Source organism: Ruditapes philippinarum, unplaced genomic scaffold (assembly GCF_026571515.1).
Source record: "Ruditapes philippinarum isolate M1 unplaced genomic scaffold, ASM2657151v2 ctg1068_1_1_1_1, whole genome shotgun sequence".
Lineage (NCBI taxonomy): Eukaryota > Metazoa > Mollusca > Bivalvia > Venerida > Veneridae > Ruditapes > Ruditapes philippinarum.
In genome coordinates, this window is record NW_026864182.1 from 197450 (window position 1) to 216973 (window position 19524).

Consider the following 19524-nt stretch of genomic DNA (forward strand, 5'->3'; position numbering starts at 1 on the left):
CAGTAAAAAAAAAAAACTGAGAAATTTATACTTTAGACCACAAGGAAAGGATTAAAAATCACTTGACGCTGCTCACTTGCATAGATATGTGTACAGTGTAACTTCTAGAGATAGGCCCTTTGTAGAACTGTAACCTCTTTGCTATTACAGCATCAGTTCTTTCATAATTAAGACTTAACAATAAATTGGGCCTCACTAGAACAACACCTTGACAAAATCTTGGTTTTCCAGAAGAGTTATTCTGCAGAGTTTTAACTGTATCTCTTAACATCATAGAATTGAAAACGGGAAAAAAATCTTCATTGAGATGTACAGGTAAATGCAGAAAATTTGTTGAAATATTGCATTTTGAATTTCGACAACAGTCAACATGAACAAAACGGGCAAAAAGAAAAATTCCATATAATACATAAAATAAGTTTGTAATATCATGAATATAAATTCATCAGAATGTAAATTGCTGCATAGTTTGAAAAATCTACCCTGCATGAAAAATACTCTGCTGCGTAGAAATGAACACACTAAACATTCTGAAAAATACTACAGATAGGCCTATTTGAAAATATTATTTTACAAAATTTTCACAAGGTATGTAAAGTTTTCATTGAAAGTACAAGCAACAAAAATAAAAAATACAACTTTTCCTACAAACCAGTTTAATTTATTTGGTTATTTAAGAAAAGACATTATTTTGTTATTAAGTAAATATACCTCATAAATTTTGACCTAAAATTATCCCATACTGCAAAATGTGCAAATTGATGTTTTACCAAAATATTCTTTCAAACTTTAAAACAAAATACTGGCACCTTCATGGTCAAATTAAGTTCTATTACTTATATCTTTTTTCTCTACCTTACAATTTTAATCAGGCATATGTTATCTGGTAAACTCCATTAACTCAAAATCTGTTACCTTGGTAACGAAATTGTTTCTTAAAGAAAGAAGACTAGATTTTATGTTTAACAATAATTTCAAACTCCCGAATACAGTTTAAGTAAACTTTACATAATGAGATCTATATAGCTACATGAACAAACAAAAGAAAAATCAACAAATTATAAATACTATTTTAATATGCACCTTTGGGACTAAATTATAAAGGATTTTGTTTAGCACCTTCAGTTGTAAACTTTATCATATATATCAGAATTGATTAGTTATAGTAAACATTATACATATAATAATATATTTCTAAAAGTAAAATAACAAATTAACTAACAATCATTAGCACAGATCTATATCATTATCTTTCTACCGATAATGTTAAACTCCTCAAGGGACCTAATGAGACATGCTCGGATAAAAGATGTCAGAAAAATAATACTCAGATCTTTATACAGAAAAAAGAGAGAAACAGTTGTAAAATAAACATAATGAACAAAATTAACATGTTAGTAAAAAAATGTTGAACTGTATTAGATCTTTGTTCAAATTGCACATTCTGACAAGCTGCCGTAGTTATAATATGTAAAATGTGCGTAATACTATTTTCTTTCCTGCCTATAACTCGTAAAGCACCTATTATACTTTATTATAATCACTTAAAATGATAAAAAATTATTTGTTTATATAAATCATATTTAAGACTGCCACTATATATATTATGTTGTTGTCAAGACCAAATCTTGAGTACTGCTTTTACAATGTAACAGTTACTTCTTTTCGACAAATGAACAAAACTAAAAAAAAACTTTTGCAGAAAATTGTAGTTTTTGCTACCTGATATTACTTCTATCTCCTTTGTACCTAGTTATCACTTGTTGCTTTTAGTTCACACACAGTTTTGATATATTTATTAAAGATAAACAGAATTTACATGGATTTTCAAGACATAAATGACTTGTCTACAATTTTACACTTACTGTTTTATGACAATGAGATGTTAAAAGTCACATGGTATCGGCACAATGATATGACTACAATCCGTAACACCACTGCTAACATACTATCCTCCATTAATTAAGTTTCTTTTAAATCTCTTATGTAAATTATTGAATAAATGTTCTGTATTGTATTTTTATATGTCAGACAGCCTCGTCAAGTCATGTAGCCATATCGGATCATCTGACCTTATATTTGGCTGCTTTTATTTTTTTCTGGTTTCATTGACATTCTATATGACAAACAAATCAGTTGGCAAGAGCAGTTATCAAATTTTGTTCATCAAAATGTTTTACTTTTTAAATCCTCAATATTGACCAACTCTTCATATCACTCAAAAATAGCAATCCAAAAGGAATAATATGTTACAAGAATTCAGCACCTTTCCAACCTTGATCAGATCTTCTCAGTTATCTCCCTTGCCCATTGAATACTGTCTTTGTTTTTGCTGACTGCACCAAATACATGCACAAACATCTCCCTTCCTTGAACACAAAATCACTATTCCATATAAAACATAGAATGCTATCAGACTTGCCACAATAATAAATGATTTGTACTATCATCTTTTCCAGCTGCCTCGTTAACAACGTTTGTTCGAAAGTCTTCATAACCGTCTCCGCCACTTATAACTAACATACGTGTAGCTAGAGCGGCGGTCATTGTTGCCACTGACGACCGTCGTTTATTAAGATCCTGCGGTGACGGAGCGTCAGGTTCTCGTGTGTTATTATTAGCACTGTCTGATCTAGAATGACTACCTGCCAATAATGGTGGCACATTAGAATTTGCCATTTCAACACATGTAAGGAATCTTACATGTCCTGTATGTCCATACACAAGACCTGTAATATTTATATACAATATATTACTTATAAGGACCAGGAATTTTTTTTTCCACAAAATTAAAAGTGAAAATATTTCACAATATCAATATATAAACAAGAACCGGTTGAACTGGGTGATGCTCCCCGAGAAGGTTTTGGACACAGGAAAGTATAAAAAAATGAACAAAGGGCAAAAACTCCAAAATTAGGCAAGGCGAAGTTATGTTTTTTTGCACTGTACTTCTATTCAATGAGATCTATCTTTCTGTAAAGTTTCCTGATGATATCTCTTATAGTTTCAGAGTTATGTCCCGGGTAAAATTTAAAGTGTAAAAATGAACAAAGGGCAATAACTCCAAAATTAGACAAGGCTTTGTTTAGGTTCTTTAAGCATTGCAGTTCTATCCAATGATATCTAGCTACCTACACAGTTTCATTTTGATATATCTAATAGTTTTAGAGTTATGTCCCTGACAAAAGTCAAAAGTAAAAATAAACAAAGGGCAATAACTTCAAAATAAGGCAAGGCAAAGTAATGATTCTTTAACACTGCACTTTTACCCAATGAGACCTATCTATCTACAAAGTTTCATGTTGATATCTCTTATAATTTTAGAGTAATGTCCCGGACAAAGTTCAAAGTGTCAAAATGAACAAAGGACAATAACTCCAAAAGTAGACAAGACAGTGTTACAGTCTTGTGTTCTGCAAACCTACTTAATGAGATCTATCTACCTACAAAGTTTCATGTTGATACCTCTTATACTTTTAGAGTTATGACCCGGACAATGTTCAAAGTGTAAATTAAACAAAGGGGGATAATTCAAAAATTAGGCAAGGCAGAGTTACCGTTCTTGTGCACTGCACACCTACTCAATGAGATCTATCTACCTACAAAGTTTCATGTTGATACCTCTTATACTTTTAGAGTTATGTCCCGGACAATGTTCAAAGTGTAAAATAAACAAAGGGGGATAATTCAAAAATTAGGCAAGGAAGAGTTACGGTTCTTGTGCACTGCACACCTACTCAATGAGATATATCTACCTACAAAGTTTCATGTTGATACCTCATACTTTTAGAGTTATGTCATGGACAAAGATCAAAGTGTGAAAATAAACAAAGGGGAATAATTCAAAAATTAGGCAAGGCAGAGTTACGGGTCTTGTGCACTGCACACCTTCTCAATGAGATCTATCTACCTACAAAGTTTCATGTTGATACCTCTTGTTGTTTCAAAATTATGTCCCGGACAAGAAAAGCGGACAGAAAGACGGACGGACGCACCGACGGACAAGGCGGCGACTATATGCTCCCCCGAATTTTTCGGGGAGCATAAATATTTCCAAAAATTAATATTGAAGTGTTTCACAATACACTGATTCTATAATAGAACATATTGTAAAATAGTTCACAATTACAGAAAACATTCCATGTATGCTCTTCAACTTAAGTTTAACCATTATGATGATGCTTTTGAAAAACTTTGTAAACTTGTTAACATTAGATACAATTACATAACAGAAGACTGTGGCATAAATAATTGTTCTAGTATATGAGGTAATGACTTTCTAACCATTCCGAATACAATTGTTATATTGCATTTTGCTAAAACTGATGCTTACACTTTAAGAAACTGTTGTGCACTTGAGGGCAAATTAACCCTTGTTTTAATGCTCTTATCCCCAAGTTTATTTTGAAAACAGTTCATTATCAATTTTAGAGAAACAAGTCACGATGAGGACTTGAAAGTTGGTTAGCTGTCACTTTTCAAGCCTGGTTAGACTGCATGGATTTGTAGGCAAGCCTGGCCAAATACTTGTGGTAAAGGGTACAAGTTTGGGTTCCAGGCCTGTAAGAACAACTTACCTGTGACATTTGGTATTGAAAGGCTCCCCCTGGTGGTTGTAGAAGTTATTTTTGGAATAGGTATAGTGAGTATGACACCAGCACTGGTTCCGATCCACAACAAGTCCTTACATACGAGCAGAGCTGTTATACGTAAACAAGCTGCCTTATGCTGCCTTATGATATCATCAGCCGCTACAATATAAACAATAATGGTATTATCTTACTTTCTAAACACCCTGAATTATCTACTTCCCTATACTTCTATAGTAGATACTTAACATTAGGCTCTAAAAAAGATATCAATATTGGGCTTCTATAGTAGATACGAAATATTGGGCTTCAATAGTAGATACAAAATATTGGGCTTCAATAGTTGATACAAAATATTGGGCTTCAATAGTTGATACAAAATATTGGGCTTCAATAGTTGATACAAAATATTGGGCTTCAATAGTTGATACAAAATATTGGGCTTCAATAGTTGATACAAAATATTGGGCTTCAATAGTTGATACAAAATATTGGGCTTCAATAGTTGATACAAAATATTGGGCTTCTATAGTACAGATGCTATATATTGGGCTTCTACAGTAGATACAAATGTACAAAATATTGGGTTTCAAGTGTTGTTACAAAGCATTGGGCTTATATAGTTAGTACAAAATATTGGACTTCTATAGTAGATACTAAACTAGAACTATCGCTGAATGCGATTCATACCCCCACCAATGTCCTTGACAGAAGACAACTTGGAAAGGTGGTTAAGGGAATAACTTAAGTGACACAAATACATAAAAAGAAATTATCTCTGGTGAAAAAAAGACTAATTGTACAGGTAATAGTAAAAATATCTATTATCAAATCATGTTCGAAACAGTTACAAATAACCTTTCATTTTCCCAATATACTAAACTTTTTATAAGTCAATTTTTGACCTTCAAGTGTGGCCTTGACCTTCAGCTGGCACAAGGGTAAGATGGGTTCTGCACATCGCCCAATTGGAGTGAACATTTAAGTAAAGTTTGAAGAAAATCCTTCCATTAGTATAGAATTTATAGAGCGGACACAACATATTGTCTAGTATTGATTGTATGTAAATTTAAAGACTTAAAAAGGGGCATAACTTTGTCAAAATTCAATACAGAGTTATGAAACTTGACCTGCATATTGTAATTGTGACACCTCATATATCTTTTAAGTTTCAAGCAAATACCTATGCTAGTTTCCGAAATATTCAAGAACATGTTTTAATCTAAGAACATTTTCTAAGTCAATTTTTGACCTTCAAGTCTGACCTTGACCTTTAGTCTGCACAAAGGTGACATAGATTCTGCACATAACCTTGTTAAGGTGGACATTTGAGAAAAGTTTGAAGAAAATTCTTCCATTAGTATAGGATTTATAGAGCGGACACAAACTAAACTTTTTATAAGTCAATTTTTGACCTTCAAGTGTGGCCTTGACCTTCAGCTGGCACAAGGGTAAGATGGGTTCTGCACATCGCCCAAATGGAGTGAACATTTGAGTAAAGTTTGAAGAAAATCCTTCCATTAGTATAGAATTTATAGAGAGGACACAACATATTGTCTAATATGTGATTGTATGTAAAATTGAAGATTAAAAAGGGGCATAACTTTGTTAAAATGCAATACAGAGTTATGAAACTTGACCAGCATATCTTAATTGTGACACTTCATTTATATTTTAAGTTTCAAGCAAATACCTTTCCTAGATTCAGAACTATTCAGATATATGTTAAAATTAAAGAACATTTTCTAAGTCAATTTTTGACCTTCAAGTGTGACCTTGACCTGAAGCCGGCAAAAGAGTGACATGGGTTCTGCACATAACCTTGTTGAGGTGAACATTTGAGCCAAGTTTGAAGAAAATCTTTCCATAAGTGTAGGACTTACAGAGCGGACACGACATACTGTGTAATATTTGATTGTTTGATATTTGACCTTCAATTGTGACCTTGACCTTGAGCTGACACATGAGCAACATGGGTTCTGCACATCCCATTGTTGAAATGAACATTTGAGCCAAGTTTGAAGAAAATCTTTCAATTAGTGTAGGACTTACAGAGCGGACATGACATATTGTGTAATATTTGATTGTTTGATATTTGACCTTCAATTGTGGCCTTGACCTTAAAATGACACATGGGCAACATGAGTTCTGCACATCCCCTTGTTGAGGTGAACATTTTAGCCAAGTTTGAAGAAAATCTTTCAATTATTGTAGGACCTACAGAGCGGACAAGACATACTGTCTAATATATGATTGTGTTTGATATTTGACCTTCAATTGTGACCTTGACCTTGAGCTGACACATTGGCAACATGGGTTCTGCACATCCCCTTGCTGAGGTGAACATTTGAGCCAAGTTTGAAGAAAATCCTTCAAGTGGTATAGGAGTTATAGGGCGGACACGAAAATGGAGACGGACGGACGGACCGACCGACCGACCGACGCGACAAAGCGAATCCATTATAGCCCCCCCCACATTTTGTGGTGGGGGTATAATAATGGGCTTCTACAGTAAATACAAAATATTGGGTTGCTATAGCAAATACAACATATTGGGTATAATTCAGATATACTTTAACATAAAGGCTAAATCTGTATTTAAGGTTTGTATATCATAGAAGTTACAGCTTAATTGCTACAGGAAGTGGCACTTGTGCATCGTTTAGCAAATCAGCAACCATGTAGTAGAACCACATAATATTAACATCAAACTTCCTTAGCCTACATGTATCTTGCTTACTCACATGAAAGCGTTCACTAGAATTGACCAAGTGCTTTAAGATTAACAATCTTAACCAATTAAAGTTTGATCTTAACAAAAACAATTTAAATATTTCCTTATCACTAATTTCACTAGTTTTACTGACCTTTATTAACGAAATGTTAAAGAAAGAAAGATATAAATATACCTTGAAGTTTCTGGTTGACTGCTTGTGCTATACTGACTTCAAGGAGAAATTCAAATGTGGTAGCATGATACAGTACAACTTTGGCACTACTCTGTGACGCTATCCATACACCTTGACCACAATTCACTATACACTGAACACAACGATTACTATCTTGGTGAACTTGAAATGTTTGCTGTAATACCAAAATGTTGTGTAAACAGTAAATTATCAAAAGATTGCACAGGTTCTTATATAACATTGTTTAATTTCTAATCACTGTAAGTCAACTCATATTCAGGACGTCAAACATAACAACATATAAAAAGGCTTGTCATCTTCTTGACGCAAATATTGGCGTAATAATTTTAGTACATGCATATGTACGTAACAACATGTATATACTGGGTGTTTTACCAACAAAAATTGAGATATTCTAACACTTTTTCGTTTCTTAATGCTGAAGATTTTACTTAAAGATCTCTATTCTACAATGAGGGGCATTCCAAAGTATACAATTATAATTAAGTCATAGAAAATCAAGTTTAATTTTTTTTAAGCTATGTTTAAACACTCAATGTGCCTTGCAATTTGATTGGTTAGATATAATATATATTAAAATTAACTTTACCTCAACACTAAGAGTGAGTGGGTTTATCACACAGATGTTGTTTTGACGGCCACACCACAATTTCCCAGCTACAGCTAACATCTTTACTATAGGGGCAGTCACACTGCCTATTGCACGAGTATATGGATTTTCTGAATCCCATGTCCCTTCTAAAATATGAAAAATACAAAGATGTAATAAATGGATTTTAGATTCCTAAATAAAGGAAGCAAGAATTTTGGTAATGCTGATATATCCTCTCTATAGGTATGAACATGGATTGTTACAATATGAGGTACAGTCGAAAGGAAAGACAAATGGGCAACTATGACCTCCAACAAAGCATTTAAAGTTTCCTAAAAATAAATACACTCTTTACTCCAATGTGTCAGAGTGTTCTGTGTCATTTATCTTTTGAAGTCTCAAATCATACTCACATTTATCTAAAATCATACATTTATCTTGTAAAGTACAAAAATCACACCAAAATTTATCTTGTGAAGTCCAAAAAGCATTTCAACATTTATCTTTGAAATATCCTAAAAACATACTAATATTTATCTTTTGAAGTCAATTATCTTGAAATATCCTAAAATCATACTAACATTTATTTTGGGAAGTCCTTACATCATACATTTATCTTGGGAAGTACTAAAATCATACATTTATCTTGGAAAGTACTAAAATCAAACTGACATTTATCTGGGGAAGTCCTAAAATCAAAATCATTATAATACAAACCTGAGTCCCTTCTGTAAACCATGAGATCACCATTTGATAATGAAACAAACACCTTGTTGTCCAGGTAACTAAAACATAAATATAATTTTTAAAAGTTTATAGAACACAAATGTTTTAAAGACAATTTATTTCACAAATAAAATTAATTTTGTTATGCATGAAAACAACAAACAAAATAAAAACAACATGGATATTTATCATTCATTCAATAAATATTTTCAAGGCAAGTAATATTAATATACTTACAGTATACAATATATAGGATAGCCAAGCTGAATTTTAAGTTTGTTCTTTGTAGTTTTAATATTGTCTGTACACTGGAATATATGGATGCTGAAAGAAAATGAGATACAATTAATGAATATAAATTGTTTGTAACAGTAGTTGAATAGTTTATTTATTAGTTTACCATTGCACGAAAATGAAAAAGGTCATATAGGAATGTTCAAGTTTTACTGGCAGACCAAGACTTCAGGCGCCCCTCCATGCATTATTTCAGGCACAAACAGTAACCTGAACAGAACCACCAACATTCTTTTAGTTAGTTGGGTAGCTTCCTTACATGAAAAATTCCAAAGTCTTTAGCATAATTTTGTACCCACAGGGGCGAGGAGCAAGTGGTTTGAAGTCAACATCTGTAACCATTCAGCCAGGATAATCCTCTAAACTCACAGAATGGAAAGCTTTTTCCACATAAATTAAATAGGGTAAATTATAATTTACTGACCAGCCATCTTCAGTGCCCAGCCACATTGTTGATTTAGCAGGATTTTGGGTCCATGAACCAGTGGTAGTGAAAGACTCGGGGTTTCCTGTCATTTTAGTAGGTGTGGATCTCTTAGGTTCTTCCTCAGCTGTAAAAAGTGTTGAAATATGATTAAAGATCTGGAGAAAGGGTGATCCCTTGGAAGCATTAACCACAACAAAATTACATGAAAATTGCAGAATTGGTTTGATTCTATACAAGAGGGATAATCAAATCCTGTAACATCCCTCAAGGTCCCTAGCACCGGCTTAAGCGATACTCAATTTTCAATACTTAAAAGTGCTGGAATCAATGATCCCAAAGGACCAAAAAAAATACAGTATTCATAATAATTAATGCCATTACTTCCATTTTTATATTTTCGGAGACTACACATTTATGATAACTATGTTCTTTTATAAATGTACATTGTACCATTATATATATGAATTAAATTTACAAATTTCCACAAAAATGTGCGAAAGGGAATAACATAAACTTGTGTGGTTTTTAAATAATGGGCTTAGTTTATACATTTCTTGGATAATAAGAGGCAGTCCATAAATGTTTAATAAACACCGTCAATCAAATCTTCAGTAAAAGAGCATTTCTGCATAAGTATAAAAAAAGAAAAAAAAAACAAAGAAAAAAACAAAGATCTTTGTCAGTGAATCAAGTTATAATTTAAGTGTTTACATGTTATTTCTTCAGAGAATGTCTTCAATATAATGCTGTTTCTAAACAAGAGGGCCATGATGGCCCTGAGGTCGCTCACCTGTATATAGCCCCACCCCCGGGCCAATTTTTACCCAAGGGCTTTTATTTGTTTATTTGAACAGACTTGGTAGACACCCATAAGAAGATGTTTCATGCTAAACATCTAAGTTCTAGCTCATTGGGTTTTTTAAAAGAAGATTTTTAAAGTTTTTACTATACACATATAGTTAAAAACAATGACACCCCTGGGGCAGGGCCAGTTTTGACCCCCGCGCTTTTATTTGAACAAACTTTGTAGATATTTACTTAAAGATGTTTCATGCTTAATATCTAAACTCTAGCTATTTGTTTTTTTTCAAAGAAGATTTTTAAGTTTTTGCTATACACATAAAAGGAAAATCAATGACCCCCCCCCGGCGGGGCCAGTTTTGACCCCAGGGCTTTTATTTGAACATACTTGGTAGACACCCATTAGAACATGTTTCATGCTAAATATCTTAGCTCTAGCTCTTTGAGTTCTTTAAAAGAAGATTTTTTAAGTTTTTACTATATGCATATAGGGCAAATCAATGACCCCCTGGGGCGGGGCCAATTTTGACCCCAGGGCTTTTATTTGAACAAACTTGGTAGACACTCATTAGTAGATGTTTCATGCTAAATATCTTAGCTCTAGCTCTTTGGGTTCTTTAAAAGAAGATTTCTTAAGTATTTACTATATGCATATAGGGAAAATCTATGACCCCCTGGGGCGGGGTCAATTTTGACCCCAGGGCTTTTATTTGAACAAACTTGGTAGACATTCACTAGAAGATGTTTCATGCTAAATATCTAAGCTCTAGCTCTTATGGTTCTTTAAAAGAAGATTTTTTAAGTTTTTACTATATGCATATAGGGAAAATCAATGACCCCCCGGGGTGGGGCCAGTTTTGACCACAGGGCTTTAATTTGAACAAACTTGGTAGACACTCACTAGAAGATGTTTCATGCTTAAAATCTTAGCTCTAGCTCTTTGGGTTCTTTAAAAGAAGATTTTTTAAGTTTTTACTATATGCATATAGGGAAAATCAATGACCCCCTGGGGTGGGGTCAATTTTGACCCAGGGCTTTATTTGAACAAACTTGGTAGACATTCACTAGAAGATGTTTCATGCTTAATATCTAAGCTCTAGCTCTCACGGTTCTTTAAAAGAAGATTTTTTAAGTTTTTACTATATGCATATAGGGAAAATCAATGACCCCCGGGGCGGGGCCAATTTTGACCCCAGGGCTTTTATTTGAACAAACTTGGTAGACACTCATTAGAAGATGTTTCATGCTAAATATCTTAGCTCTAGCTCTTTGGGTTCTTTAAAAGAAGATTTTTTAAGTTTTTACTATATGCATATAGGGAAAATCAAGGACCCCCTGGGGCGGGGCCAATTTTGACCCCAGGGCTTTTATTTGAACAAACTTGGTAGACACTCACTAGAAGATGTTTCATGCCAAATATCTAAGCTCTAGCTCTTAGGGTTGTTTAAAAGAAGATATTTAAAGATTTTTCTTTCGGTTGCCATGGCAACCAGAGTTCTGCATGGAATTAAATTCTTTGAACAATTTTTAAAGGTGACCACCAAAGGAACATTCCTGTGAAGTTTGGATGAAATTGGCTCAGTGGTTAATGAGGAGATGTCATTTAAAGCAAAAGTTTACGGACGGACGACAGACGGACGGACGACAGACAGACGCCGGACGGACGGACGCCGGACGAAAAGCGATCACAAAAGCTCACCCTGTCACTTTGTGACAGGTGAGCTAAAAATGTTAAGCTAATTTTTTTAGAGAATAATTTACCTTTAACTGAGAAACTGGGAATAATTTACCTTTACATTAACTGAGAATAATTTACCTTTAACTGAGAATAATTTACCTTCAGTAAACAGTTTTCTTGTTGAAATAAATTCATCATCGGTTTCCTCACTGGAACTAGAGTCTGACTGGTACCCGTCCTCACTGACATTTTCCCCTGGTTCCGATAGCTCAGCCAGGTTCCCGTCCTCATCTATGTCTACTTCTTCAATACTGATACGAGGGCCCTCACATGTAGGTGAGGGAGGATTATGAATATATCGCTGTTTAGCACTGCTCTTCCTATATTAACATTGTATAACATAAAACATGATAGAATAGTTATCATTGTTTAAGTCACAAAAATTATCTTGATGAAATTCATTCCATAAAATGCTGTTGGTTTAGTACAACGAATATTGAAGATACATGTACATCAATATCGAATGACAAGTATCGACAAAACATTGATAACTCAGTATTATTTATCTATATTTCACTTTCTGACCTGTTTTTTTTCATAGTTTCAGTACAAACTCATATGTGTATTGTTAATAAATGCCCACTGTACATGCATGTTGTTTTTATTCTGACATTGTTATGTCTCCACTAATAAGTCAGGGTAGTTTGTGACAGGTATTTTATATAAAGCAACTTCTTTAATTAATATTTTAGGCAAAATTGTGTCATTTCTATTATTTAGTGAAAGTTAACAATTTTTCTTAAAGCTTTATTGATTATCAATTGACAGAAAATATTCAAGACACATTGTTATTGTTTCTGTCAATGACAACTCTATACAAATAGGTTAAACTTGTTTGGGTTTCAAGTCACACTAACACTTCAAGGAAGGAAAACGTCCAGTGTCCCTCACTGAATTAATTCTGGCATAAGCAGGCACCTAATTGGAACCTATGACTTCCATCAACTAGTTTTTATGGAATTGAACTCCTAAAGCAATATAATTATAAATTAACTCCCTTAGATGGATACAATAGACCTCTCACTAATTTACATAAAGAGACTTACCTTCGTAGTAGAGCATGTGCCGGTACAGCAGCTATACACAATATTCTAGCATTGCATCCTGGGACAGGGGTGTTTAATGTTACGATGGGTTCTGGTTGTAGACTCAGTAAGCACATGTGACCTACATAACCATCACTGTTACACACCCATACATCTCTATAACCACTTGAATTTACACCATCAATAGGTGCTGCACAGGAAAACTGGGAAATAAAATAATGAGATATTCTAACCTTGTTTTACCCTACAATTTCAAAGAAATTTCAAAGATAAAAAGATTTGCTTTAAAGTGACTAAGACATAACTTATAAATTAAATATTTTTCTGGTATGTTATATTTAAATGCAGTCCTACTAGTGCTCAATTATAGTACTCAATTAAAATCAAATACTTGTATGTACACATTCAAAATCAGTTTGTTTGGTGAGAATTTTAATCTCATTAATTAAATCAACTTAAATTTGAGGGAAATTATTCTACCATGTCTTTTACCACATATAAAGATTTGTTTTACTTACAGTAAAAGCAATGTTAAACAAACAATGTTAAATTGTCTCATTATGTTTTCAGGTAAGATAAGCAAGGTGGTTAATGAATGTATTACCTGCATTCCAGCCCTTGTTTTAGTGATCTGTAATGGCTGTAGGAACTCAGCTGCCCGCTTGTCAGATAGCAGTGCTGAATATATAACATCATATACGGTTACATTATTATTACAAGACATAGGTTTATATTTCAAGTTATAGGATATTTACAATATATTATTGATTCAATAAATAGTTAGCATTAACAAATGTTGACAATAAATGTGATATAGACCCTACTCACTTTAAAAATAAAACAAATATACAATATTTTAGACTCAAGTTTCTATCTTTTACTGCTACACATACCAACTTCATAGATGTGTTTGTTTTATTCATTATATAACCAAATTACATACTAATAGTAATAATTCACTTACAAAGTTTTTGTTTGGCATCTAGGAATGTGGTCTCCCAACTACTTCTCTTCTCTCCAGTGGTAAAATTTACCTCCAGGTTTAATACTCCCTCTCTATAATACAAGATATAAGATATTATATATACACATCATAATAATCTGAGTCTATAGTATTACAATAATTCAAATGAAAGTAAACTTTCTTTTTGCAAATTATAAAAATGTGTTGATCTATAAACAAGTTGCATAAATCTTACAAATACTTGAAATGAAAATGGTACATGTATGCTTAATCTTCTACAAAAACAGACAGAGGATATTCATGTTTTTTCTGTAAATACATAAATTATTTTCATGAAAAGTCTTATTACACTAGTGTAATATCGTTTTTATTAAATGGCTTTATTACACTTCTGCGCCGCGGTTTGTGTGATAAAAGTATATACAGTAATAGATACAAATATACGTTAAGAAACTTTTGTTATAGAAATGTTTGATTGGGTACTCACTGTGTGGTTACAATAAGTTCCATCTTGGTAGAATCTTGAAGGGCCTCACATAAATTATGTTCTGTTAACTGTTTCTTCATAGACTGTGTCATCTCTTTTATTACATCATTCATACTCTACATATATGTATATAATGAATAAACTCTAGTTATATGTAATATAGATTTGTGTTAAATATATGTGTGGTACAAAAAATATCCGTAACAAACTATTCTTTTTCAAAATTTGGTTTAATGTTTCTGATTTCAATAAACCTTCATCAGATAACAATACATACATGTACATTTTGTATTTAAGTTACTTGAATTCCATTTATTATCACTTAGTCAATATTACAAGCATATCAATACTGACAGGCACATGAATGTACCACCCAAAAGGTGACATCTTTTAGCTACATTCCCAAAACATAACTTGACAATCCATATTTCTTTATCTTAGATTACATATGAAGCCAGATCAATTGAAGAGTTACATTGTATGGTTAACATCTTCCATCATACAAGAACTTTTAGTAACTCAATATAGGCCAAGGGAATTGACAAATACTACACTAGTGTAAAAATTGAGTTCAGAACTCTTATACAATCCTAAACTACAAATTGACAGTTAATCATAGGTCTGAATACACAAAGTTTATTGAAATTAATGCTATAATATCAATAAGTTGGTATAATTCATAACTTTTATTGCATTAAAATTGTTTAATTTATGAAACGTTTAGACTATCAATGAGTCAGGTTAACTTACAGCATGACTACAATTAAGTTTATTAGTAAGATCTTGAATCATCTCTAGTATATCTAAATCTTCTTCAATCTGTTCCTTATCAAGTGTTGTTGTTTTCTTCAAAGCTTCCTGATCTGAAATGTACAAGGCAATAGTTTATTATTATTATTATATATATTGCTTGTCTTTTAAGCTACACACAATCTGGGAAAGCTATATAATACCGTGTCTATATTGGTGGAGGAAGACCAAAGGTGTCCCTTAATTTAGTTTATATTAGTTAGTTATGTAGAATTAGCAACCTACCAAAAGCAAGTCGGATAGCTTGTGCAATGAGGTGTTTTCATAATTTATCTTAGTATTTTTATTATTATAAATTCATTATTCAGCAATCTACATACAGTCAAGAATGTAAATTAAAACAAAGTTTATTAAGATTTCAACCAAGTAATGTAAAAATCTTACTTTTCACAATTTCAATATCATCTAGACCAACTTTCAGCCATACTTTATGCTTTACATTCTCTGCAAAATCTTGACCTGTTGGGGATTTCCTGAAATGCAAAATGTTTGTCAAAATGATAACACCATTGTATATACAAGCAGATAGTAAAATTGAAAATTATGATAATCCATGACTTTCTGGTAACTAACAAAACAGAAACTGAAAGCCATAACCTAATGTTTCAAGTTAACATTTGACATAACAATTCAGCATCCTGAAATTATATAAATCATATCTTATAAATTGAGGGTTGACCGCAAAATTGAAGTAACTTATATGTAATAATGAAGGACTTACATCAGTCTTGCAGTCAACCCTCAAAATGTCGTTTATTTTGATGACCATTTTACAATTGTACAGACATAAGGATGAAAATATTGTTGGCATGTTGGCTGTAAATTTACAATCTCTATCATTATAAAAACAAAACACAATTCATTTTTATCTTAATTAATTTATATATAATTACAGGCCATAAAACTGTATCTTTTGTGGAAGTAAAAACTTACAATATTATGGAGACTTTACGAGTGACTGGCCCACTTTTCCTTTTCACACTACTAATAATGATAAGATCTGAGAACATCCAAATACAACACTGGTCCTTCTTATTCTGCAAAAAACAACAACTTTTTAAAGTTTTCATTCACAAATCGTACAATATGACTACATAAAATCTCATTTCAAAACTTGTTTTACCCTGCAGTTTCTTCTGTATTTTTATTTATATTCATAGCTTAATTAAAAGATTCCTGATATATTATTCACCATGAAATTGATGATGTCCTATTTTATTATTTTCTTCACAAGATAAGGGAAGTAATGAAAATATGATGACCGGCATGAAATACTTTTGTTAAATAACTGGATGACAATTTATTAAACCATGCAAAAAAGAGAAAGTTTTAGAACTACAAGTTGCTACCAACTACTTTATAATGAAACGAAACAACCAGGCCAGCAGTGGGGTAAAACAATGTCTCTATAACTTTGACAAAATGTTCACATAATTGTTGATCTTTACATTGAGGTACATAAGAAATAATAACATATAGTATAAGAATAAGTATTTACAAGAACACATACCATAATGTTGACCATATCATGCCTGAGGTAGGATCTGTCTGGTACAGCCAGCTGTAATACATATACATGATAAGTTAGAACAAAATGAATGGCATAAAAGATAAATATTAAATACACAAAAAATTATGTTGATAAAATATTGGATTTATTGTGAAACATTAATCTGCGTCTCAAATAAATTAAAAACATCTTTGCATCAAAGGAAGTAATGAACACTCATTAATATCTATCTATTAAATTAGTTAATTCAATAGCTGCATGTTTCGCAGCAAAAATACCATCCATGCGAACAAAATCAAAATGGCCAAAAATAATTAAGTTGAAAAAGAAATGTCACATATTCTAATGTTATTAAAATTCAATTATTTCAATTTCTTTTTTATTTTTGGTTGGGTTTAACATGGCACCAACACAGTATAGGTTTATTGGCAACCTTCCAGCTTAACTTGTGGAGGAAGACCTAACAACCTTAACCACTTAGCCATGGATGCCCCTTAACCCATTGCTTCATGAGCATTTTGTGAAAAATGGCTGTTTTCATTGAAAAGTCTCCCGTTACAAGTTCAAATTGCTATAATACTATAAAAACTGCTTCAACACTAATCAAACTTGGCACAAATGTTGACTGGACCATTGCCCTTGAAACAACATGCTCAGGCTTAAATTTTCTGTTACCATGGCAACGAGGGGACATCTCAAAATTGCCAAAAATCACTATTTTGCGTTGATTTTTTCCATCAAAATTGATTTCAAAGTGCTGCAACTTTTCAATGGATTGAGATAGAGTCAAATGCTTTTCAGCGTTGGTTACACGTTACCTTATGATCAATCTGGGGTCATTTATAGCCTCTCACAAGTCCAAAATTTTCTTGGCGCACATCCCCCTTCTGGCAACCCCCTGATGTATCTTTTGGTTGGGGGGCCGCGCCGAAAAAGAGGTCACTTTTTTTAACAACATTTCTCAAACAAAAACAAGTGTTTGGGGCCTAAATAAGGCGTTTTTTCATCATTTGAGACAACAAAAAGGGGGGGGGGTGAAAAAGGCGTTAAAAGGCGTGTATATGAAGTAATGGGTTAAGATTAAAATTATTTAATTTTTCATTATAAATTAACATACAGAATGATGTAAAACACTATTTTATTTCCAAATTTCTCAATCATTAACTATTACACAGACTTACATCAGTAATGAGTAAAAGTTCAAGTTTTTTCAGAGTTTCTTGTTGACTGTCCTCTGTCTGTGTCTCATTTAGAGAATTAATTTTCCGTGCAAACTCGTGCATGGCTCTCTCTGCTTCTCTAAGTAGGCTATAATCTGGATGATCCCCTGCAGTGTTGACCAGCAACCTCTGTATTTATCATATAAAATAAAAACATATCATATAATGAAGTATAAAAACACATCACAATAATATAATTTACAAATGCCTATACTGTAATGCTTTTTTAATTTTTATTTGGTTGGGTTTTATGTTGAACCAACAGAGAGTCATATGACAACTTTCTAGCTTTACTGATGGAGGGAGACCTCAGGTACCCTTCCTGTACACTATTTCAGGCACAAACGGGTACCTGTGTAGAACCACCTACATTCTTTAAACAACCTGGATAGCCATCTCACATGAAAGAATCCAAAGTCTCTTTAGGGATTCGAACCCATAGCAGTGAGGGGCAAGTGGTTTTAAGTCAACAACCTTAACCACTCGGCTACAGATGCGCCTGGCCCATAATATATGAAGAATATGATAAATATAATTACAGTATAATGGAAAAAGACTGCAGCAAGGTGCACAGTCTGGCATGTCCCTATATTAATGACACAATTGGTATTCCAATTGCCAATGATCAAATAATTATATATGATATTTAGTTATAATCTTTACCTGAATCAGGAGTTCATATCTTGGAATTCTCTGTATTGGACGAACAATTAAATCTTTCAGGGACAATTTACTACCACTCTCCTTCTGACATTGCTGAAATATACAATAACTTCATTAAAATAAGATCAATCTCTACAATCATTTCAATATGTAATATATTTTAAATGAGCATTAAATTCATTATTATTGTAAGAAGATTTCTTCAACAAATCAAAATATTCTGAAGTAACACTTATTCTGGTAAATGTATATTAACAGGTCATGACTGGTAGGGTTTTAAGTCATGGTCAAGGACACAGTAAAGGTAATATAACAAGTTTGCAGCTTTACTGGTTGACAAAGACATTCGGTGCTCCTTCATGCATTATTGCTGGGTACTTTCTTTCATGATACAAACAACATTCCTCGGCTGGATTCAAACCCACAGCATCTAAGAGAGCAAGTGGATCAAAATCTGCAAACTTACCACTCAGCCATTGAAAACCCCATACCCATAAAAACTGCTGGTTTGCTACTTCATGATGGATAGGTTTTAACAAGAATTTCTATTTTCAGAACTTCCTAGGTCTATAATTTATATCTGATTCAAATGAAAATTGGCACAATTATTGCAAAAAACAGCCACATCACAACATTAGTTTTTCTAAAGCAGCTTGAAAAGGGTATAAAAAGTATATAAGAGCCGTTATGCAGGCCTCAACATTGGTGGCATGTGCAATCATTC

The 19524-nt window shown here is 32.7% G+C and overlaps 1 protein-coding gene across 3 annotated transcripts in view; it reads right to left on the reverse strand.

The window, feature by feature from the left end:
- Window positions 1-1779: 1779 nt before the first annotated feature.
- LOC132724734 (rho guanine nucleotide exchange factor 17-like) overlaps window positions 1780-19524 on the reverse strand; it is a 55404-nt gene continuing 37659 nt past the window's right edge. For all 3 annotated transcript variants that reach the window (XM_060709682.1, XM_060709684.1, XM_060709683.1), the window contains exons 6-23: window positions 18801-18893; window positions 18099-18266; window positions 16918-16968; window positions 16341-16444; window positions 15792-15880; window positions 15348-15460; window positions 14598-14713; window positions 14111-14202; window positions 13751-13824; window positions 13147-13349; window positions 12200-12420; window positions 9559-9685; window positions 9078-9164; window positions 8832-8899; window positions 8112-8260; window positions 7502-7676; window positions 4581-4754; window positions 1780-2729 (exon numbers count right to left, since the gene is read on the reverse strand). In XM_060709682.1, the coding sequence (XP_060565665.1) occupies window positions 2413-2729; window positions 4581-4754; window positions 7502-7676; window positions 8112-8260; window positions 8832-8899; window positions 9078-9164; window positions 9559-9685; window positions 12200-12420; window positions 13147-13349; window positions 13751-13824; window positions 14111-14202; window positions 14598-14713; window positions 15348-15460; window positions 15792-15880; window positions 16341-16444; window positions 16918-16968; window positions 18099-18266; window positions 18801-18893 (2421 nt within the window). In that variant the 3' untranslated portion in view covers window positions 1780-2412. The remainder of the gene's footprint in view (window positions 2730-4580; window positions 4755-7501; window positions 7677-8111; window positions 8261-8831; window positions 8900-9077; window positions 9165-9558; window positions 9686-12199; window positions 12421-13146; window positions 13350-13750; window positions 13825-14110; window positions 14203-14597; window positions 14714-15347; window positions 15461-15791; window positions 15881-16340; window positions 16445-16917; window positions 16969-18098; window positions 18267-18800; window positions 18894-19524) is intronic.